Genomic DNA, 24,493 nt, shown 5'->3' with positions numbered 1-24,493 from the left:
TGAAGAAAGGAAAAAGGATACATCATGTTCATATATTCCAAAAAGGTATGTATATAAACTTGAGATTTCCATGTCTTTTTTTTTTTTTTTTTTAGATTTTATTTATTTGAAAGAGAGAGAGAGCACAAGTAGGGGGAGGGCCAGAGAAAAAGCAGACTCCCTGCTGAGCAGGAAGCTGGACGTGGGACTTGATCCCAGGACTCTGGGATCATGATCTGAGCCAAGGTCAGAAGCTTAACTAACTGAGTCACCAGGCACCCTGAGATTTCCATGTCTAAAAACAAAGTATGACATAAAAGCTAGAGAATATTCAGAGATTCTAAAATTTTTACTGTAAATGTTATGTACTTAATAGCAGTTGTGAATTTTAGTTTCATCAACACATAAGGCAAACCTTTTCATTTTCTTAGCTTTTAAAAAATATATTTTTTACTTTTTAAAAAGATTTTATTTGACAGAAAGAGACAGTGAGAGAGGGAACACAAGCAGGGGGAGTGGTAGAGGGAGAAGCAGGGATCCCCCTGAGCAGGGAGCCCGATGTGGGGCTTGACTCCAGAACCCTGGGATCATGACCTGAGCTGAAGGCAGATGCTTAATGACTGAGCCAGCCAGGCGCCCCTAAAAAATATATTTTTTTAAAATTAAGCTTTCAAACAACAGGGTGTTATGAGAACTACCAGTATAAATAAAAAATATAAATAAACAGCTATACTTTATCCTGTAACATCACTTCAAATTCCATTATTCAATATAACCTAGATTCACTGCGTGCTTTGGGTGTTAAACTTTTGCCATTAAAACAAACAAACCAACAAACAAACAACTTTCACAGAGTTTGTTGGCTTATGTCTCTTAAGATCATAAAATCTAATAAAAAATACCATATATCCTGCAGAAGATGTTACATACAAACCTAATATCAACCACAAATCAAAAACCAGTAATACCCAAAGAAGAGAAAGGAATCCAAGTATATCACTAAAAAAAAGCGAGCAAACCATGAAAGACAGCAAGAGAAGGATCAGAGAAAAACTACAAAAACAACCACAAAATAAGTAACAAAATGGCAATATATATCTATCAGTAACTATTCTGAATGTAAATAAATTAAATACTCCCAACAAAAGACACAGGGTAACAGAGTGAATAAAAAAACAAGACCCATCTATTTGCTGCTTATAAAAGAGACTCATTTCAGACCTGAAGACACCTGCAGATTGGAAGTGCAGGGATGGAGAAACATTTATCACACAGATGGATGTCAAAAGAAAACCAGGGTAGCAATACTTGTATCAAACAAAAGAGGCTTTAAAACAAAGACTGTAACAAGAGACAAAGAATGACACTATATAATAATAAAAGGGACAATCCAACAAGATGTAACAATTGTAATTATTTATACACCCAACATGGGAGTACCCCCATACATAAAACAGTTAATAGCAAACATAAAGGAATTAATTGATAGTAATACAATAATAGTAGGGGAGTTTAACACTTACATCAATAGACAAATCGTTCAACCAAAAAATCAACAAAGAAAGAGTGTTCTGAATGACCCACTGGACCAGATGGATTTAACAGATATATTCAGAACATTTCACCCTAAAATAGCAGAATATACATTCTTTTCAAGTGCACACGGAACGTTCTCCAAAACAGATCACATATTAGGCCATAAAACAAGTCTCAACAACTTCAAAAAGATCGAAGTCATACCACGCATCTTTTCTGACCACAATGCTATGAAACTAGAAAACAAACACAAGAAAAAATCTGGAAGAGCACAAATACATGGAGGTTAAATAACAGGCTACTAAACAATGAATGGGTCAATCAAGAAATCAAAGAAGAAATAAAAAAAATTACCTGGAAACAAATGAAAATGAAAATCCAATGGTTCAAAATCTTTGGGATGCAGCAAAAGCAGTCCTAAGAGGAAGTTTATAGTAATACAGGACTACTTCAAGAACAAGAAAAATCTCAAATAAACAACCTAACCTTAAACTTACAGGATCTAGAAAAAGAACAAAACTCAAAACCAGCAGAAGGAAGGAAGTAAAGATTAAAGCAGAAATGAATATATATAGAAACTAAAAAAAATAATAGAACAGACCAACAAAACCAGAAGCTGGTTCTGTGAAAAGATCAACAAAATTGATAAACCTCTAGCTAGACTCATCAAAAAAGGAGAGAGAGAGAGGGCTCATATAAACAAAATCACTAATGAAAGAAGAGAAATAACACCACAGAAATACAAACAATTGTAAGATATTATGAAAAATTATATGCCAAAAAATTGGACAACCTAGAAGTAATGGTTAAATTCCTGGAAACATATCACCTGCCAAAACTGAAGCAGGAAGAAATAGAAAATTTGAACAGACCGAGATTACCAGCAAAGAAACAGAATCAATAATAAAAAAAACTCCCAACAAACAAAAGTCCAGGACCAGATAGCTTCACAAGGGAATTCTACCAAACATTTGAAGAGTTAATACCTATTCTTCTCAAACTATTCCAAAAAGTACAAGAAGGAAAACTTCCCAAATTTGTTCTATTTGAAACCTCCAAATTCATTCATTCTATTCATTCCTGTTACCAAAACCAGATAAAGACACACAAAAAAGAGAACTACAGGCCAATATCTTTGATGAATATAGATGCAACAATCCTCAACAAAATACTAGTGAAACCAAATCCAACAATACATTATAAAAAATCATTCATCACAATCAAGTGGGATTTATTCTTGGGATGCAAGAGTGGTTCAACATTCACAAATCAATTAATGTGATACATCACATCAATAAGAAAAAGGATAAATACCATATGATCATTTCAACAGATGCAGAAAAAGCATTTGACAAAGTACAACATCCATTCATGATAGAAACACTCAACAGAGTAGGTTGAGAGGGAACATACCTCAACATAATAAAGGCCATATAGTAAAAACCCACAGTGAACAACATATTCAATGGGAAAACAAATGAGAGCCTTTCCCCTAAGGTCAGGAACAAGACAAGGATATCCACTCTCACCACTTTTATTCAAAATAGCACTGGAAGTCCTAGCCACAGCAATCAGACAACAAAAAGAAATAAAAGGCATCCACACTGGTAAGGAAGAAGTAAAACTCTCATTGTTTGCAGATGACATAATACTATATATAGAAAACCCTAAAGACTCCACCAAAAAACTACTAGAACCGATGAATGAATTCATTAAAGTCGGATACAAGGTCAGTATGTGGAAATGTGTTATTTCTATACACTAACAATGAAGCAGGAAAAAAAGAGAAATTAAGAAACAATCCCATTTACAACTGCACCAAAAATAATAAAATACCTACAAATAAACTTAACCAAAGAGGTGAAAAACCTGTATTCTGAGAACTATCAAACATTAATGAAAGAAATTGAAGACAACTGAAGAAATGTAAAGACATTCTATGTTCATGGATTGGAAGAAAAAATACTGTTAAAATGTTTGTACTACCCAAAGCAATTTACAAATTTAATGCAATCCTTATCAAAATATCAACAGTATTTTTCAAAGAACTAGAACAATCCTAAAATTTGTATGGAACCACAAAAGACCCCAAATAGCCAAAGCAATCTTGAAAAAGAAAAACAAAACTGGAGGTATCAAAATTACAGATTTCAAGATATACTACAAAGCTGCATTAATCAAAACAGCATGGTACTGACACAAAAACAGACACAGATCAATAGAAAAGAACAGAAAACCCAGAAATAAACCCACAATTATATGGTCAATTAATCTTCAACAAAGAAGGAAAGAATACACAACAGGAAAAAGACAATCTCTCTTCAACAGTGTTGGGAGCCGGACCACTTCCTAACACCATACACAAAAATGAATTCAAAACAGAGACCTAAAACAATAAAAATCCTAGAAGATGGCACAGGCAGTAATTTCTCTGACATTGGCCACAGAAACATTTTTCTAGATATAGCTCCTGAGGCAAGGGGAATAAAAGCAAAAATAAACTATTGGTACTATATCAAAATAAAAACCTCTGCACAGCGAAGGAAATGATCAACAAAACTAAAAGACAACCTACTGAATGGAAGAAGATATTTGCAAATGTCGTATCTAATAGAGGGTTAGTATCCAAAATATATAGAGAACTTATACAACACCCAAAAAACAAATCATCCAATTAAAAAATGGGCAAGAAGACATGAAAAGACATTTCTTCAAAGAAGACATACAGATGGTCATCAGACACATGAAAAGATGCTCAATATCACTCCTCATAGGGAAATGCAAATCAAAACCACAATGAGATATTATCTCACGTTTCAGAATGGCTAAAATCAAAAACACAAGAAATAACAAGTGTTGACAACAATGTGGAGAAAAAGGAACCCTCTTGCACTGTTGGTGGTAATGCAAACTGGTGCAGCCACTGTAGAAAACAATATGGAGGTTCCTCAAAAAGTTTAAAAAAAAAAAAAAAGAACTACCCTATGATCCAGTAATTGCACTGGGTATTTATCCAAAAAATACAAAAACGCTAATTCAAAGGGATACATGTACCCCTCTGTATATTACAGCATTATTTATGAAAGCCAAATTATGGAAGCAGTCCAGGTATCCTCTGATAGATGAATGGAGAAAGAAAATGTGGCATAATATAATATATAAAGGAATATTATTCAGCCATAAAAAAGAATGAAATCTTACCATCTGCAACAACATGGATGGAGCTAGAGTGTATAATGCTAAGCAAAATAAGTGAGTCATAGAAAGACAAATACCATATGATTTCACTCACATGTGGAATTTAAGAAAACAAATGAGCAAAGAAAAAAAAGCGCAAGACAAACCAAGAAACAGAGTGTTAACTATAGAGAACTGATGGTCACCAGAGGGGAGGTGGGTGGGGGGGATGGATGAAATAGGTGATAGGGGTTAAGAATACACTTATGATGAGCACTGAGTAATGTATAGAGGTGTTGAATCACTATATTGTATACCTGAAATGAATATAACAATCTATGTTAACTATACTGGAATTAAAATAAAAACTTAAAAAAAAAGAATGCCATATATCAGATCTTATCCATGTCAAAATAACACACCCCTCCAAAAAAAAAAAAAAAAAAAAATCCTGCTGGAGCATTGTTTATGAACCTTATACTGAGAAAGCCAGTGCTAATTGTGCATCTTTACTAGACTCAACTCCCTGAGCTGCAAAGTTACAAATAATATATCTTACTATGCTCTCACATATTAGTTAAAAAATCCATACAAGTATATATAAGATATCTTATACTTAGAATCACATTTCTAAAGGTTGTTTTCTCATTCCAAGCAAGATTTGGTTATAAAAATTAACAAATATCATTTCAGTATGCTAACATCAGCCTAATGAGGATACCAACTTCCTGTCAAAGATTTTATTGAGCATATAACGGGAACCATTTACAAATAATCTGCTTCCCCTACAGGCTGTCAGTAAGAGAAGATAATGTATGTCTAATAATGTCTCATGTAAGTCTAGCCAATTCTGCAGCAGGCTTCCATTGATAAACAAAGATCAAAATTTTACTTTGTATTTTTACATACCATAATCTAAGAATTTTTAGAAAAACTAAAACTTCAAGCACTAACAAAAGTGCAAAAATGTCATAAAACCTATCTGACATAAATGTTAAAGCATTTTGAAATTCGAGGATTTTTGATTCCTCAGTATGACAAGAGTAGAGGCGCTCATTCTCTGCCCTGTTCATTCTCTCCTAGATTCTGAAAGAGACGCATTAATGATGAAAATAATCTTAGTAAATTGAACTGATGAAAAGATAACTAAATGGAAAACATAACAACCTGAAGGTATCTATCTAGTATTATTCCCCTTCTATAAACAAGGAAATTGAAGATCTGAAATGTGAAATAATTTGTCCACAGTCACAAAGCAATTAGGTACAATTAAGTACAAACTTAGTTCTTTCCGACTCCAAAGTCCAGTCATTTCTACTTCTTTCAAATTAGAATAAAAAAAAAAAAATTGTGACTTAAAAAGCTAACACAGATTCTGTCAACCAAACACTAACATTTAAGTTACCTAGCCTAAATTAAAAGATTTGCTCAGGGCACCTGGGTGGCTCAGTTGGTTAAGCGACTGCCTTCAGCTCAGGTCATGATCCTGGAGTCCTGGGATCGAGTCCCGCGTCGGGCTCCCTGCTCGGCGGGGAGCCTGCTTCTCCCTCTGACCCTCCCCCCTCTCGTGTGCTCTCTGTCTCTCTCATTCTCTCTGTCTCAAATAAATAAATAAATAAATAAATAATCTTAAAAAAAAAAAAGAATTCTCAAAAACAAATTAAAAAAAAAAAAAAGATTTGCTCAAATAGAAAATAAACTCTACCTGAGATTTTTAATCAAAAAGACCACAAGAAGTAAAATTCATAGTCTAGTACAGTTGTCAGCCTATGGGTGAAATTCCTTCCTTTGCTCTGAATCTATGTTCATAAATAAATTTTACTGTAACACAGTCAAGCCCCTTCATTTATATACTGTCTATGGCTGCTTTCTGCTAAAAGGGCAGAGCTGAGTAGTTCAGACAATGACCACATGGCCCACCAAGCCTCAAATATTTATTATCTGGGGGCGCCTGGGTGGCTCAGTCGTTAAGCATCTGCCTTCGGCTCAGGTCATGATCCCAGGGTCCTGGGATCGAGCCCCGCATCGGGCTCCCTGCTCGGCGGGAAGCCTGCTTCTCCCTCTCCCACTCCCCCTGCTTGTGTTCCCTCTCTCGCTGTGTCTCTCTCTGTCAAATAAATAAAATCTTAAAAAAAAAAAATATTATCTGGCTCCTTTACAGCAAATTTTGCCTCTCCTGCTCTAGGAATACCTGATCAAAAAATGAGAAGGTAAGTATCTATAAGTTCCCAAACCAAATAGCTTTCCCATATGGGAACCATCAATAATAGTTTCCTCAGAGTAAAGATCTATTTTTATTAATGTAGTAATCTTACCACAAAGAGAACTATATTAAAAAATACAGTGTCATGGAACAAACAGTAAAGTTACTAAGTGCAGGCCATGCTATTTTTTTGATGGACTTAATCTATAAACGGTCTAAAACCCTGTTAGGGTTATATACTATTATCTACTAACTCTTCCTTTTTCCTGTGTACCAAAAATACCCATTTAGACAGGTGAGAGGGTTAAACTGAGAATTATCATCCCACAAGAAGACGAATCCCTAACCCCCACTACACAATTTCCTTTTGCTTTTCTTTTTCTTTTTTTCTTTTTTTGGGGGGGGGGGGCAGAGGGAGAGAGAGAATCTTAAGTAGGCTCCAAGCCCAACACGCACAGCCTGACACAGGGTTCAATCCCACGACCCTGAGATCATGACCTGAGCTGAAGTCAAGAGTAGGACGCTTAACTGACTGAGCCACCCAGCTGCCCCACAATTTTCCTTCTTTTAATAGTGTATAATATACAGGAAACCAAATCAATAGATATGTGATCTTACAGCAACTGCTTTCATAAATATTAGTGCATAATTGGCTGATTATTTCATAAAGAAAAACTACTACACCTCAACTGACCTATTGTTTTGTTAAAGACCAATAATGTTAAAGTTTAATCTTACAGTTTATAGCCAATACTTATACAAAGAGAGAGAGTTTTTTAATGTTTTCTCTTGGTAGAAGATTTTGGCAACATGAGTTCCTTTTTATTCTTACTTTAAGCTGAAGGAATTAATGAAAACAATGAATGAACCAAGAATTCAAAAATGAAAAACCATCATGCCTTCAATAATAAAATAGCACTATTAAATAGTTACAAAATATAAAGCTTTCAGAATATTAAACACATTGTGTCACTTCTTTAAAAAGAGAAATTAAGCACTTCTATCAAGCAATAAAAAAGAAAAAGTCATTAAAAGGCTAAATAAAATCTGAAACATTCAGTGATAAACAATGCACTGAAAGCTAACAACCTGAAACAGTATTCTTGGAGACAACATGATCATCAAAATCTATAAACATATCCAATGTATTCTAATGCACTAGGTACTGAATAGCCAATACTATATATAGTACTTACTACTGTCAGACACTGTTCTAAGGGCTTTATAGAAATTATTTAATCCGTATTATGAACTATTATTACCCCCACTTTATGGACGAAGAAACACATGGAAATAGAGGTTAAGTAACACATCCTAGGTCATCAAGTTAGTAAGTAGTAAAGGTAGCATTTGAGCTCTTCAATCAGTTCAGTTCCAGAGCCTAACTCCTAACCATTACATCATAGTTCCTCTTATACAAGACAGCAAGAAAAAAAAAAATCTGGAATGTTTGATAGTAATAACCCACAGAACTAGGGCTTTCAATATTTAAATATTTTGCAATAATTTTTTATAATGTCATTAGAGAAAAAAATACTAAAATTAATGTTTATCTTCTTTAACAATTACCTTGATTATAAACAGCACTTATATAACAATGCAAGGTAACATATATAGAGTAATCTTTCTTAAAAACACACATTAAGATTTGTGGTTTAAAATACAAGATATCTCCAAGGGTGCCCGGGTGGCTCACTCGGTTAAGCATCTGACTTTTTTTTTTTTTTTAAAGATTTTATTTATTCATTTGAGACTCAGAGATAGAGAGAGAGAGAGCATGAGCAGGGAGAGAGGCAGAGGGAGAAGGAGAAGCAGGATCCCTGCTGAGCCAGGAGCCCGATGTGGGGCTCGATCCCAGGACCCTGGAATCGTGACCTGAGCCAAAGGCAGATGCTTAACCATCTGAGCCACCCAGGTGCCCCAAGCATCTGACTCTTGATTTCAACTCAGGTCATGATCTCAGGGTCCTAAGATCAAGCCCCCGCAGGGAGTCTGCTTGAGATTCTCTCTCCCCTCTCCCTCTGTCCCTCCCCCCATGCTCTCTTTCTCTCTCTAAAATGAATAAATCTTAAAAAATTAAATAAATAAAATAAAAGGTATCTCCAAAACAGGGGCAGACACAATGGAAGATTCTTTCTACCTGAACTTCCAAGCCCGTTTCTTCTATGAGCAGAACACAGGAAAATAAGCCAACATCTTCTAAACTCACAGTTGCTAAAGAAAGGTGAATCATGAATCAGCCTCTTCTGTTTCAAGAGGTGAGGCTAGAAATTTTTTTTTTTTGAAATGTAAATAAAAGCCATAGCAGGTTTTATGTCAAGTTAATTTGTTTACTTATTTTCGTAGAGTACTAAGGAGTACTTGGGATAATAAAAGTATTCATCAATTACAATCATAAATATAATAACCTAATCATAATTATTTCTGCAAAACAGTAGGCCAGATACTGTAAGGTGAGTGTGAGTCTACACATGCATGCACAGAAATACACAATCTATAGATCTCTAACACATCACCAAGTCTCATGGTATTAATAATAAATCAATCAATCAATCATATCGCTCTACTGTTGAATTTCACATAGAAAAGAACACTTAGAGAAGATGCTGCTCCTGAAGGAGCTCTTCTCAGTAAGAGATAACAAAAACACTAATTTGCTTTCTCTCTATGGCACTTTACAGTTGGTCATAAATTTTCAAGTCTCCTAACATTAACCAATGCTCTATATTACAACATTTATTCTACAGTTTCTATTATTTGAAAATGTGTACCTAGTTTTACTAAGGGACAGCCCTGGTCTGGAAATAGCAAAGGTAAGAAGGAATTCTTCTACCAGGCAGAAACAGTGGCACAATAATAAAAGCTAATAAGCTAAGTCAGTGAAGGAGGGAGACAGGAACATAAAATATTAGGTAAAAAGCCATAGGAGATGAGCCAAGAACCAAGGCAGACAGCAGATTGTGAGAGCCTGCATGACACATTAAAGAGCTCAGATTCTATCTTTTAAGTAACAGGAAACCAGTGCTGAGTTTTAAGCAGAAGCACAACATTGTCAGAATTTCATTTTTAAAAGATTACAACAACATGCATGAAAGATGAATTTTAAAAGGGCAAGACTGGAAGGGAGGAAGTGACAATACAGATGGACAGAAAAACCTAGATTCAAGAAATACCTGGAAGTAAAATCAGCAGAAGGAAAGCTAAAGTGGAGAAAACAGTCCAAATCATTCCCAGTTTGTTAGCTTGGATAGCTGCGTATATGAGAAAATACAGGTGTATAAGCAAGAACTTAGCAGTAAGTGTCAAGCAGAGGAGCCATCAAGATTACGGATATAGTCCTGGAATGACCAGAACATCGATGACAGTTAAAACCATAAGAGAAAATGTCATTGCCCAGATGGCAGAAGGGAGAAGCTAGCTTTCAATGATCATTTTTTTCTGAGTATAGTTGACACACAATGTTAGTTTCAGGTGGACAACACAGTGATTCAACAACTCTATTTGTTATGCTATGCTCACCACGAGTGTACCTACTATCTGTCACTATATAACACCGTTGCAATACCACTGACCAGATTCCCTATGTTGTACCTTTTATTCCTGTGACTTACTCATTCCATTACAGGAAGCCTGTCTCTCTCTCTCCCCTTCACCCATTTTGCTTGTTCCCCCATCCCCTTTTCTTCTGGCAACCATCTATTTATAGGTCTGATTCTGCTTTTTGTTTATTCGTTTTGTTTTTTTGGATTCCACATGTAAGTGAAATCACATGGTTCCTTGGTTACTCAAAAACTGAAAATAGAAATACTACATAATCCAATTCCTACTGAGTATGTACCCAAAGAAAATTAAAACACTAATTCAAAAAGATATATGTACCCTATGTTTACTGCATCATTATTTACAATAGCCAAAATATGGAAGCAACCCAAGTGTCCATCCATAGATGAATGGATAAAGAAGATGTGGCATGTATACACAATGGAATATCATGCAGCCATAAAAAGGGATGAGATCTTGCTGTTTGCAAAAACAGGGATGGACCTAGAGATATCATGCTGAGTGAAGTGAAGTCAGAGAGAGAAAGACCTATATTCATTTTTAAGGGGCAGATAACTACAAGGACTGGAAAGTGGGTTGGATTCGATGAAATAAGGGTCAACGATAGCCCTGCCAGAAAAGAGACAATGTCAAATTGCAGGGGACTAGGGAACAAATAAGAAAGAGAAGTTTAGGGGCACCTGGGTGGCTCAGATGTTTAAGGGTCCCACTCTTGATCTTGGCTCAGGTCATGATCTCAGGGTCATGAGATTGAGCCCAAGTCAGGCTCCGCACTGAGTGTGGAGCCTGCTTAAGATGCTCTCTCTTCCTCTGCCCCTCGTCCTGCTCTCACGGGCTCTCTCTCCCTCTCTCAAAAAAATAAGAAGAAGAAGAAGAAAGAAAAGAAAAAAAGGGAAATCCTTAGGCCAATTAAAAATGCTAGGCAGTGAGGAAAAAGGGAAGAGGGCCATGATAAAGAGAAGTTTCCTTTTTATAATGGTACAGACTTAAACAGGTTTAAAATGGAGAAATGAATATAGAATGGAAGACTTAAGAAAATGAGAACAAAACTGACAGAGCATGGTTCTAGAAGATATGGAAGGAAATGAGAATGTGATTAATAAGACAGGAGGCAAGAATGCCTTTGAAAAAGAGGCAGGATGAAATTGGGGGGGAGGTAAGGTTAGATGGAAATGTGCTAGAAGAATCTGGGAGTAGTGTGGGGTGAAGAGATACCAAGAGAATTCAAAGCTACAATCACTGCATTACCTTCAGAGATAAAGTAGGAGATCAGATCATGAACGTAGGAGGTAGATAAACTGAAGAGAATGGTGAATATCAGAGATAATTACAAAATGAATAGGAAAGGGAGCCTTACCAAAGGCAAAGAAAATAATTGAGAAAAAGTTATGCAAGCTGTATAGATTAGACACAATGGAAAAATTAATATGAAAATATAGCTAGCCTTAATGACGGCAGGTCCTACTTACTTTTAAGGAACTCAAGATAAAGTGGAAGATACAAAGACATACAGATGATTTCAATACGTTATGGCTGAGTACAAGGATAAAGATATATGCTTACAGTTCAACTAGAGAAAGAGAAGAGCCCATGGGAATGAGGGAGAAGATAGTGTTCAGGGTTGTATCCCTAACACCTAAAATAATGCCTGGTATATGGTAGCTGTTCATTAAAATTTTGTTGAATTAATGAATGGTAAAATGTACATCATACAAGAGGCAATTTTCTGCAATGAAAAGTGATACAGAATACAAAAGGTCTGAATGTGGGTTTCCTATATATTAGTAGTGGTATGCTGGCGCTTCTTTCCAAAAAACTTCAATTTCCTCATCTGTAAAACAGGGAAACAAACTCCCTTTCAGAGTTGCTATGAGAAATAAACAAGACAACCAGCAAGTTACATAAAAGAACCTAAGTGAAAACTCCAAGAGGGAGGGCTGTAATCTGATTATAAAACCAACACTTTAGTGACCACCAAGCTACTTTTGCTAATCTGGTTCCTGACACAGGATCCTTTCTGAAGCAGAACACGGGGTTGAAGAAGACAACACTCCAAGATGGGGGTCAAAAATCCTGTCATCTACTACCATATAATGCTCAAGGACAATAGAAAGAGAAACTGTTTACACGTCATGATGACCAAGTTCTTAGTATGTACAGAAAATGAAACCAGAGGTAGATACGTCAAAGTTGCAAAATAGTTTCTTTTTTGCTTTTCTCCAAACAGTAGTTTTGATTACATAACTTAAACACATTTTAAATATTGGACCTGATAACAGATCAAGCAAATTATAAAATACAGACACGTTATGATAATTAATCATAGACTCTAAACTCCTCTGTTAAGAATTAACTAAGAGCCTAATGAAAATAGAATTTGATCAGTTAGTATTTGCTAGGTCATGTTTACATGCTTTCATATTTTATTAAATCTTTAATTCACACAACAAATCTATCAGGTAAGTAGTAAGTTTATCCCCATTTTGCTGCAAGGAAATAGGGGCACAGAGTTGCTAAATAACTTGCCCAAAGTCACACAACTAGGAGGTGGCAGAGCTTAGGTTCCACCTATAGTCAGTCTGGTTCCATAGTTCTTAAGCATTGTACAGTAAAACAAGTCTTCTGGAATGGCCTGGCTATAGGTGTCATTGTCAAGGTATCAACTTCTAGGGGCAACTATCACTTCTAATTTAAAAGCCACATCTCTGAGATCAGATGCCCTCACACATTCTGTCATTATAACTGTTATTACAAACTGCTGTGACAACAGTTTCTAACTCACCATGTGGTTAGAGAGGGCTTCCCTAGCATGCAATCATATACCTATTTCTATAGGCATCTGGGAGGCTGGACTGTATCCATGCACACAGAGAGAACTAAATAAGAGCTGATGCTCCCTGCATGCAAATGAACTGTTATATATGTAACCCAAAACACAGGGATTTTCATATTAAAGGACAATCTATAAAATGAATCACATGTCCCTACGCTTATCATGAATATTCAGAGACCTCATATTATATAAACATAAAAATGTCTTAGATTTATGTCAGTAAATATTTTAAAAATTTCCTTCAACTACAAGATATAAATGCTCATGACAAAGTAAACATATGCCAAAGTTCTCATGAAGCCACATAAGTAAAAAAACATCTTAGCATTCCCATCTCCCATCCTGGCCAATAGCAAACGCTTCACAAAGTCTCTAACTCTTCCATTAGTGCTCACAGAATATGCATACTTTAACATACATCTCTAAAAGGAATACAAACATGTAGAAATCCCTTGTAATTTTTATCCTACCTAATATTACTTGATTTCAGATGCTCCTCTGATTTCAAGTTTCCGGTCCTCATCTGGGACTTAAATGAAACGTTTTCTCCCACAATGACTATCTGCAAGAACATCCAATTTCTCATAAGGTAGAATGGTTTAAGACATTCTAGACAGAGGAGAGGAGGAAAATATGAGTTAACCCACAGTAACAGAGAACTCCTTTGAAAAAAATTAAATTATTTTCTCTTTATTTGAAATGACTTAATGTCAAAGGCAAATGAAAAATACTTTTTTCTTTCTGTATTAAGTTTCTTAGAATACACATTTTAAAATGCTGTTTTGTATATTTCTAACATTCTAGTTTTAGATCAAAATATTATCTAATTACCCTCTCTCTCTGAAAGCTGACTGATCTCTATAAGGCAAACAAATACCAGTTACCCAGCAGGGTTCTTGTAGTTCCAAGGTGAGAGTGCCCTGTAGAACACAGGAGCAGATGGTTGGTCCAAACTAGACTGTTATCAACAGAAAAACATGTAAAGCAGTTAAACCACAATTAGAGGTGGTATGAATGATGTTTAAATTCTAAGATCAGCTAAAAATGTCAGGTTTTTAGATCTTTATTCACTCACTGAATGATTTAGTAATGTCTATGTGTGAGATACTGTGTGAAGGACTGGGTATACAATGATGAACAAAATAAATATGGTCCCTGCCATGGATTTAAAATCTAATGGGGACACAGATCCACAAGGAAGGAGGAGGCAATTAAGGGTAGTGGTTAAAAGCATGGGTGTATGTGTCACACTGTCTGCATTTAATGGCATGCTGGGAGTAAGTCTAGCCACAGAAAAACAGCAAAATTTCTTAGGGAAATCAATTTAACTCAAAGATTTGAACAAAGTTAAGTTAATATTATTGGCTGCTGCTAATTGCTTACAATTACAATTACTATGTGGTAGAGTATGTGCTAAATGTTCTATATGCATGATCTCAAACAATGGGAGTATAATGTAATAGTTAAGCGTCTTGTATTCAGACTGCATTCAAACCAAGTTCTGCCAACAACTAGCTGTGTAACCTTAGGAAAATCACTTCTCTATGCCCCAGTTTTGTTAGAAGTAAGAAGGAGATAAATAAATGTACCTACCTCATTGAGATGTTTTGAGGATTAAATGAGGTAATAGAAATAAAGCACTTAGGACTGTTCCTCAGTAAGCCCTCAAAAAATATTAGCTATTTTGTCATTGTTATCATTATAGTTATTAGTCCTCCCAACAATCCTAAGATGTAAGTGCTATTATTATTCTCTTCCTATAAATTAGGAAACTGAAGCTAAGAACTCACACCAATCAATTCTAGAATAAAAGACAAAGTTATAATATTTAACAATAAAACACCAGTCTTTTTTTTTTTTAAGGAGTCATGCCATAAGTTTATTTACAAACATATTGAGTATGTTGAAAAGAGTTTGATCCATTTTTGAAAGAGACTGCACCTCTTAAAATGTTCCTTTTCACATCTGTTTGATGAATTAATTAAAACATCCTTGTTTCTTAAGCAGCTGATGTCTTACTATAAAAAAAGGTGCAGCAAATCCAGATCCCAAGTACAAAGTCATCATAAGTAGTAATCGCCACTTGTTTTCCAGTGAAAATGGCAAATTCTTCCCTGGGCCTTCCTCATAGTGGCTCCTACGGACCACAGAGGTTGTGAACCTCCGGATGCTCTGTCCCAACATGGCCTAAAACACCAGTCTTAAGAGAAATTTCAAACATGCAGGAGGTCCATGTGGACTTTGTTCCCTTACTTCGAAAGCATGTATTCAATCTCCAGTGACCTTAGCTGTACATTAGTGGAAGACTGAGAAAATACCACATAAAACCCAAGCTCCTTAGCATTGCTTGTGAAATCCCACAGCTCCCCACTTTATACTTCATGACCTAATAAAACTAAATTACTTTTAGTTCTTAGCTATTTTGTTCCTCACTATCTTTATTCATGCTCTTGCACTCAACCTGGAATGCCCTCCTTCTTCCCTCCTTGTCTGGTTAACCCCTTCTCTCATTAAAACTCAGGAATTTCTATATGAGGGCTTTGGCTTGGCCAAGCACTCCCAGTGCATCTTAACGCCATCTCAGCACTCAGCACTATGATGAAGTTATTTCCTCCACTAGAGACTGTCCTGTGCAACTTTGTATATCCGGTGTCTAACTAGTTTATGCCTGCCAGACTAAAGTATATGAAGTAAATTTCTGTTAATTTGGACTACACAGTCTCTCAAAAGGCCAAGACACTAAAAATTCAGTTTCTCAAAACTGAGAATAGCCTCCAAAGTCTTCCAGGAAAACAATTTCAAAGGTTTTTTTAATCTGATAACCAGGAATAACATACTTCCTTCTAAGTTCAGAAAATCTACCATTTCATACAGTCAGTTTAGAGAAGTCCATGATCATTTACTTGGCTATCCGAAATTCAGATTGTTTTCTGCACATTGAGATCTATATAGTACTTACAATACACTACAGATTTCTACAGAAATACAAAATCTGAGGGGCGCCTAGGTGGCTCAGTTGGTTAAGCATCTGACTTTTGATTTCGGCTCAGGTCATGATCTCAGTGTCCTGGGATCAAGCCCAGAGTCAGGCTCTGTGCTCAGCAGGGAGTTTGCTTGTCCCTCTGCCCCTCCCCTTGCTCGTGCATATGTGTGCTCTCTCTCAAATAAATAAATCTTTTTATTATTTATTTATTTCGGAGAGAGAGAATGAGAGACAGAGAGCACAAGAGGGAAGAGGGCAGAGGGAGAAGCAGACCCCTTGCTGAGCAGAGAGCCCGATGTGGGACTCAATCCCGGGACTCCAGGATCATGACCTGAGCCGAAGGCAGTCGCTTAACCAACTGAGCCACCCAGGCGCCCCTAAATAAATAAAATCTTAAAAAAGAAAAAGAAATATAAAATTTGAAACCTCAACAGAATATGGATAAATACAATAACCCAAGTGAGTTAAACAAGAAATTTAGATTAAGGCTAACTGAATTTAAATTAAAAAAAGAAAAGAAATTTAGATTAAACCAACAATTGGAAGGCTATTCCCCCCCATCTCAATTTTTACATTAGATGAGGTATGCCAAAACAATGGTTTTCGACTCTACTGAACCCAGTGCCTTTGGAGAAAAAAAAATGCATTCTATGTAACAACTCTGTACCTTCTGGAAATAAAATACAAGATAATATTATACTATTTATTTAACACAGTAAAAATGAAAACTAAATGCCTTTTAGGTTAAAAAAAAGGGAAAAATAAAGGAAAGCAATTTTTTTAAAAGATTTATTTATTTGAGAGAAAGAGCATGAGTGGGAGGGGGAGAGGAAGAGGGAGACAGAACCTCAAGCAGACTCAGCACTGAGCGTAGAGGCAGACGCAGGACTTCACCTCACAACACTGAGATCACAATCTGAGCTGAAACTGAGAGGAGGACACTCAATGGACTATGACACCCAGGTGCCCAAAAGAAAAGCAATTTTTAATAAAATTAGCATCTGAATATATAAATGATCAGGTAAGACTACCTTTGAAGACATAATAAAGTAAATGCTTGCACGTACTTATAACAGTAAGAGAAGGTTAATAGAATTCCAAAGACCGAAAAATGAAAGCCAAAATATGAGTAGACACTAGAATTAAAATAAATATTAATATAATAACAGACCAGATGCATTGGAAATGGCAATAAGAGAAAAAAAATGATGTAAGGGCAACAGACAAGACAAAGTACAGAGGAGATTTGAAGAAAACAAGTATGTGACTATATGCTTTGATAGATGACATGGAACAAAAATTAGATTTTAAAAAAAGAGCAAACGGGAGCCTGGGTGGCTCAGTCGCTGACAGTCTGCCTTTGGCTCGGGTCATGATCCTGGGGTCCTGGGATCCAGTCCCACATCAGGCTCCCTGCTCAGCAGGGACCCTGCTTCTCCCTCTGCCTGCCACTTCCCCCTGCTTGTGCTCTCTCCCTCTCTCTGACAAATAAAATTTAAAAAAAAAAAGAATCTATAAATTATTATAGTACATATAGTACTCTCTACTTCTAGGTGGTCTCTGAAATTAAAAAATAAAAGATATACAAAAGTCAAATCTGATTTTCCTACCAAAATAACGTTATTTAGCCCACACTTCCAGAGGTCAGTTTTACCTAATCATGTTCCTTCTTTATTATTTTCCTATCTGACTGAAGAAAGGGGTGGTATATTAAAATCAAGTAATTTAACTGGATACAGATCACGGAGGGCATACGGAAGATTGTTATATTAATGGCCCCCAATGAATCACACACAACCTGGCATCTGCACCCTATTAATTCCCTTCACATACTGACCCCTAGGCTGGCCATGTGACTTATTTTGGCCAATCGGACTTCACCAAATGTGACAGAAACAGGCTTGATAAGCACTTGTGCATTTGAGCCTGCCCTTTTGCTAACACCATCATCATGTTATGAAGCCAAGGACAACAGACCACTTGGGAAAAGGAGACCCAGTTTTCCCACCTATCACATTCATCTCAGTTGAGGGTCCAGACATTTGAGTGAGGTTGTCTTGGACCATTCCGGTCAGGTTGACCCCCTGGCTGACTGAGTTATCCAACTTGACCTAGATGGTCTGAAACATGGGAAACCTTTGGAGATTTTGAGCAAACAGGTGACATGATCTAATCTAGATTTTAACAGGTTCAACCTAGCTGCTCTATTGAGAATTAACTGGCTTGGTCCAGTAGGCAGCAGTAAAGATGGCTGTCATCAGACTCTAACCAACAACATTTGTTGCATGAAGGAAAAAAAAGAGAGAGAGAGAGAGAGAGAGGGAAAATAAAAAATGATTCCTGGCCAGCTAGAACAGTGGATTTGCCATTTACTAATAAAAGGAGGATGATACAAGTAGGTATATGGAGAAGAGTCCATTTTGGGACAACAGTGCTTGGCACATAGTATTATATAAGCTCTTGTTATTGTTTTTGATAACGATGGTAATTTTGAGACGATTATTATATATCCAAGGGAATGAACTGATAGGTAGTTAGAGTCTGGGGTTTCAAGGAAAGGTTTGGACTACAGATATTCATTTGGGAGTCATCAGGATACACGCATACCTTGTTTTTGTTTTTGTTTTTTTTTTAAGATTTTATTTATTTTTCAACAGAGAGAGAGAAAGCGAGAGATGGAACACAAGCAGGGGGAGTGGGAGAGGGAGAAGCAGGCTTCCCGCTGAGCAGGGAGCCCGATGTGGGACTCGATCCCAGGACCCTGGGATCATGACCTGAGCTGAAGGCAGACGCTTAATGACTGAGCCACCCAGGCACCCAAGGCATACCTTGTTTTTATTGTGCTTCACAGATACTGCGTTTTTTACAATAGAAGGTCTGTGGCAACCCTGTGTCCAGCAAGTCTGTTGTCACCATTTCTCCAACAGCATTTGCTCACTTCATGTCTCTGTGTCACATTTTGGTTAATTCTCACAATATTTCAAACTTTTTCATAATATTATTATTATACTTGTTATGATATTCTGTGATCAGTTATCTTGGATGTTATTGCAATTGTTCTGGTGGCACCACAAACCATTCCCATATAAGACAGCAAACTTAATCAACAAATCTGTGTGTTCTGACTGCTCCACCAACTGGCCACTCCCCCATCTCTCTCCCTCTCCTTGGGTCTCCCTATTCCCTGAGACACAGTATTGAAATTAGGCCAGTTAATAACTCTACAATGGCCTCTAAGTGTTCAAGTGAAAAGAGTAGCATGTCTCTTACTTTAAATCAAAGGCTAGAAATGATTAAGCTTAGTGAGGAAGGCAGAATGAAAGCCTAGATAGGCCAAAAAGCAAGGCGTCTTGCACAAAACAGCCAACCTGTACACTCAAAGAAAAAAGTTCTTTGAAGGAAATGAAAAGTGCTGCTCCAGTGAACACACAAATGATAAAGCAAAAGAGACTTACTGCTGATGTGGAGAAAGTCTGAGCGGTCTAAATATATCAGGCCAGCCACAAACTTCCCCAAGCCAAACCTTAATTCGGAGCAAGGCCTTAACTCTCTTCAATTCTATGCAGGCTGAGAGAGGTGAGGAAGCTGAGGAAGAAAATCTGAAAGGTAGCAGAGGCTGGTTCATGAGGTTTAAGAAAAGAAGCCATCTCCATAAAATAGAAGTACAAGCTGAAGCAGCAGATGCTGATATAGAAGCTGCACTAACTTATCCAGAAGATCTAGCTAAGATAAATTCATGAAGGTGGCTAAACAACAGACTTTCCATGTAGACAAAACAGCCTTATATTGGAAGAAAATGCCATCTAGGACTTTCATAGCTAGAGAGGAGAAGTTAATGCCTGGCTTCAAATCTTCAAAGTACAGGCTGACTCTCTTATAAAGGGACAATGCAACTTGTAACTTTAAGTTGAAGCCAATGCTCACTTCCCATTCCAAAAACCCTAGGGCCCTAAGAACTACGCTAAATCTACTCTGCCTGTGCGCTCTATGAATGGAACACCAAAGCCTGGATACATCACATCTGTTTACAGCATGGTTTACTGATATTTTAAACCCACTGTTGAGACCTACTGCTCAGAAAGAAAGATTCCTCTCAAAATATTACTGCTCGTTGATAAAACACCTGGTCACCCAAGAACTCTGACGGAGATGGACAAGATTAATGTTGTTTTCATGCCTGCTGACACAACATCTTTTCTGTGGCCCATGGATCAAAGAATAATTTCAATTAAAAAATACATTTCAGAGGCACCTGGGTGGCTCAGTCAGTTAAGTGTCTGCCTTTACTCAGGTCATGATCCCAGGGTCCTGGGATCAAGCCCCACATCGGGCTCCCTGCTCCTCGGGGAGCCTGCTTCTCCCTCTCCCTCTGCTGCTCCCCCTGCTTGTGCTCTCTCACACTCTCTGTCAAAGAAATAAATAAAATCTTAAAAAATATGTATTTCATAATAAGGCTATAGCTGCCATTGATAGTGAGTCCTCTGATGGGAATCACTATCTGGACAAAGTCAACTGAAAACCTTCTGGAAAGGACTCCCAGTCCTAGATGCCATTAAGGAAGTTGAGATTCATCTGAAGAGGTCAAAATATCAACATTAACAGCAATTTGGAAGAAGCTGATTCCAACCCTCATGGATGACTTTGAGGAACTCAAGACTTCAGTGGAGGAAGTAACTGTAGATGTGGTGGAAATAGAACGAGAATTAGAAGTGGAGCCTGAAGATGTGAGTGAATCGCTATAATGCACTGATAAAGCTTGAACAGATGTGGAGTTGGTTCTTAGGATAGATGAGCAAAGAAAGTAGTTTCATGAGATGGACCCTATTGGTGAAGATGCTGCAAAGACTGCTGAAATGACAACAAATGATTTGGAATATTACATACACTTAGCTGATAAAGCAATGGCAGAGTTTGAGAGGACGGACTCCCAATTTTGGAAGAAGTTCTACTGTAGATAAAATGCCATCAAACAGCATTGCATGCCACAGAGAAATCATTTGGAAAGGAAGAGTCAGTTGAGGTGGTAAACTTCACTGCCTCATTTTTTAAAAACTGCCAACCCCAACCTTCAGCAACCACCACCCTGATCAGTCAGCAGCCATCAACATCAAGGGAGGATACTCTACTAGCAAAACAATCACGACTCTGAAAGCTCAGATGATGGTTAGTATTTTTCAGCAACAAAGTGTTTTTTAATTAAGGTGTACACACTGGTTTTTTAGACATAATGCTATTGCACACTTAATAAACTATAGCATAGTGTATGTATAACTTTTATATGCACTGGGAAACCAAAAAATTCATTTGACTTGCTTTATTGCAATATTCACTTTATTGTGGTGGTCTGGAACTGAACCCACAGTATCTCTGAGGTATGCCTGAGAAGCCAAAGCTGAGAAGGGAACAGAAGAGTAAACAGACTGAGAACTAAAAGCCAGAGTTAGGAGGAAAATTTGTTTGTATGTTTGTTTAAGATTTTAAGTAATCTCTATACCCAAAGTGAGACTCAAACTTACAATGCTGAGATCAAGAGTCACATGCTCTACAGACTGAGTCAGCCAGGTGCCCCAGAAGGAAAATTTGTTGAATGTGGTGTCCTAGAAGCCAAATGAAGAAAGAGCTTCAAGAAGGGGACAGAATCAATAAGTGCCGCTGATGCATCAAGTAAAATGAGGCCTGAGAACGGACTATTCGACTTAGTAATGTGGAAGCCACTGAGGATCTTGTTAAGAACAATTTTGGTGGAGAAGTGGAGGTGTAAGCCTATGGTTTGACTTCAACAGAAAATAGGAAAGGAACTGAAACTAAAACCGAGTTTAGGCATCTTTATCAAGGAAAGAGAGGCAGTAGCTGGAGGGAGCTATGAGGGTCAAAAGAGTTTTTAAGATGGGATACATAAAATGTTTTTTATGGGATGGAATGGGATAAACATGGGAAAAACTCAAGGAAGAAAAGCAAAAGGATGAAAACAGTCTCATGAATGCCCATAAGGGGCTTGTTTAAATACTGCACCTTTAAAAGGAAAAAAAGTCCTTGAGTGAAAGAATAAACTTTAAAGTGAATATATGGAGAAGAAAAATAAACTATTAATTATTGGGGACCCACAAAATGACAAGTGACTCACATAAACCATTCTCAATTTAATTTTCATAGCAGTCTGTGATAACTACTATATAACTACTATTTTTCCTTCCCCCCTTTTTTTTTCTCTTAAGAGTGTGAGCATGGCGTGGAGGGGTGGGGAATAGGAGGGGATGGGCAGAGGGAGAGAGAATCTTAAGCGGGCTCCACGCCCAGCACAGAGACCAAGGCAGGGATGGATCTCATGACCCTGAGATCATGACCTGAGCCCAAATCAAGAGTCAGATGCTTAACTGACTGAGCCACCCAGGAGCCCCTATTTTTCCAATTTCTAAATGAGGCTCAGAGGGCGCCTGGGTGGCTCAGTTGGTTAAGCGACTGCCTTCGGCTCAGGTCATGATCCTGGAGTCCCGGGATCGAGTCCCGCATCGGGCTCCCTGCTCGGCGGGGAGTCTGCTTCTCCCTCTCCCACTCCCCGTTTGTGTTCCCTCTCTCGCTCTTTCTCTGTCAAATAAATAAATAAAATCTTTAAAAAAAATAAAAAAATAAAAAATAAATGAGGCTCAGAGATTGTAGGGAATTTGCCCAAGATCACAAAGATAGTAAGTATGTGCTAGGACTGGGATTCAAATCCAGGTATATCAGAATTCCAGATCCTAACCTTCTATTCATTATTCCATGATTCATGACAGACTTCAATTTTCAACAGTTCACATATTGAAAGCTAAATTATGAATATTTTATTGCTTATGATTTATTCTGAGTTTGCCTTTTTAACAAGGTAAGACCCACCAGATCTTTTCCCTTATAAAAAACTCTTCTCCAGGAAACGTTCCTGGTTTTACCGCTAGTACAGGTTCTGTCCCAAGAGGTCTCTCTAGCTGTTCTTTCCACTCTCTTCCTCATCACAGTGCAAACCAAAAATCCCAATTTTAGAAAATGCTGATTAATAAGACAACTTCCAGATAACACAGGTTTACTGTATTTTCTTGCATGAATTATACAGGAGAAATAAATGCACACAGACTTCAGTGGCAATAGAATGTTCCTCAGAGTGACTCTAAGTCATCACTGCGAGTAATACTCCCTATGGCTTTAAGGACCCAAGTTACTCAGAACAAGTTCCTGAATATATGATTGAAAAAAAAGGGAAACGGACATCTTCATGGACAAATCTTCTCTACATCAGATATAACATAGAGCAAGATCAAACAAATTTTATTATACTCTCCCATCCTGTTCCTCTAAAATGTAAAAAGCAAAGATATGGCCTGACCTGTTATTCCAACATTACCCAAAATCCAGTTCTTAGTTCTTTGCTAACAAGAAAAAAATATATACCTTCCTTGGATGCTAAATGTTTAGTAACCTTTATAACTCTATATCATATTAACAAAATCAAATTACCAGTTGAGTGGGCAACAGATCCCAAGAAATTAAGAGTTCATATCAAATCTGGCTCATATCAATTACATAAAAAGCATGTGAAGAAATGACAGAATACCTTTCAAATTTGATGAAAGTTATAAACCCACAGATGTAAGAAGCTCAACAAACCTTGAGCATTTAAACACAAAAGAAAACCATACAAAGGCACTGTAATCAAATGGTTGAAATTCAATGATAAAGAGAAAATTTTCAGAGCAGGCAGAGAAAAAAGATACATTATATAAGGAGGAATAAAGATAAGACTAAAGCCCAAATTCTCAGAAAAAATGTAAGCCAGAAGATAATGAAATAGTATCTTCAAAATATTGGGAGGGGGCAAGGGAGGAGCAGAAGCCCTATCAAACCTATAATTATATATCCAGCAAAAATATCCTTTAAAACTGAAGGTGAAATAAGGACATTTTCAGAAACACAGAAGCTGAGGAAACCTGATGCCAGCAGATCAATACCATAAGGAATATTAAAAAAAAAAAAGGAAGTTCTTGAGGCTGGAAAAAAAGATACCACACAGAAACCTATAACTACACAAAGAGATAAGGAATGCCAGAAATGAGAAATATGTAAGTAAATATAATTTTTTTCTCCTTGGTTTTAAATTTCTTTAAAAGTTAACTTTTAAACAAAAATAACACATAGTCTAGGGTTTAAAACAAAGGAAAAAAAAAAAAGGAGGGAGTGCCCTGCTGGCCCA

At 37.0% G+C, this 24,493-nt stretch overlaps 2 protein-coding genes across 7 annotated transcripts in view; both read right to left on the bottom strand.

Annotated features, from left to right (window-relative positions):
* The window catches only part of SMG7 (SMG7 nonsense mediated mRNA decay factor), a 90,913-nt gene that overhangs the window by 40,911 nt on the left and 25,509 nt on the right, over positions 1 to 24,493 (bottom strand). For 4 of the 6 annotated variants that reach the window (XM_035010614.1, XM_035010618.1, XM_035010617.1 and 1 more), the window contains exon 1: positions 13,760 to 14,017. The exons of 1 other annotated variant lie outside the window; for it this stretch is intronic. In XM_035010614.1, the coding sequence (XP_034866505.1) occupies positions 13,760 to 13,875 (116 nt within the window). In that variant the 5' untranslated portion in view covers positions 13,876 to 14,017. Of the gene's footprint in view, positions 1 to 13,759; positions 14,018 to 24,493 lie in introns of those variants that run through there. One more of the 6 variants, XM_035010615.1, reaches the window with a different exon arrangement.
* On the bottom strand, positions 15,138 to 16,313 carry LOC118014377 (cytochrome c oxidase subunit 7C, mitochondrial-like). The gene has a single exon (XM_035010626.1). The coding sequence runs from the start codon at positions 15,471 to 15,473 to the stop codon at positions 15,267 to 15,269; it is 207 nt and encodes a 68-aa protein (XP_034866517.1). The 5' UTR covers positions 15,474 to 16,313; the 3' UTR covers positions 15,138 to 15,266.

The sequence above is a fragment of the Mirounga leonina genome, unplaced genomic scaffold (genome assembly GCF_011800145.1).
Source record: "Mirounga leonina isolate KUSES-001 unplaced genomic scaffold, KU_Mleo_1.0 Mir_154, whole genome shotgun sequence".
Classification (NCBI taxonomy): domain Eukaryota; kingdom Metazoa; phylum Chordata; class Mammalia; order Carnivora; family Phocidae; genus Mirounga; species Mirounga leonina.
This window is presented reverse-complemented; position numbering and strand designations above follow the sequence as displayed.

Excerpts from the sequence above, each read along its gene's own strand:
- LOC118014377 (XM_035010626.1), bottom strand. The coding sequence starts at position 15,473 with ATGTTGGGACAGAGCATCCGGAGGTTCACAACCTCTGTGGTCCGTAGG.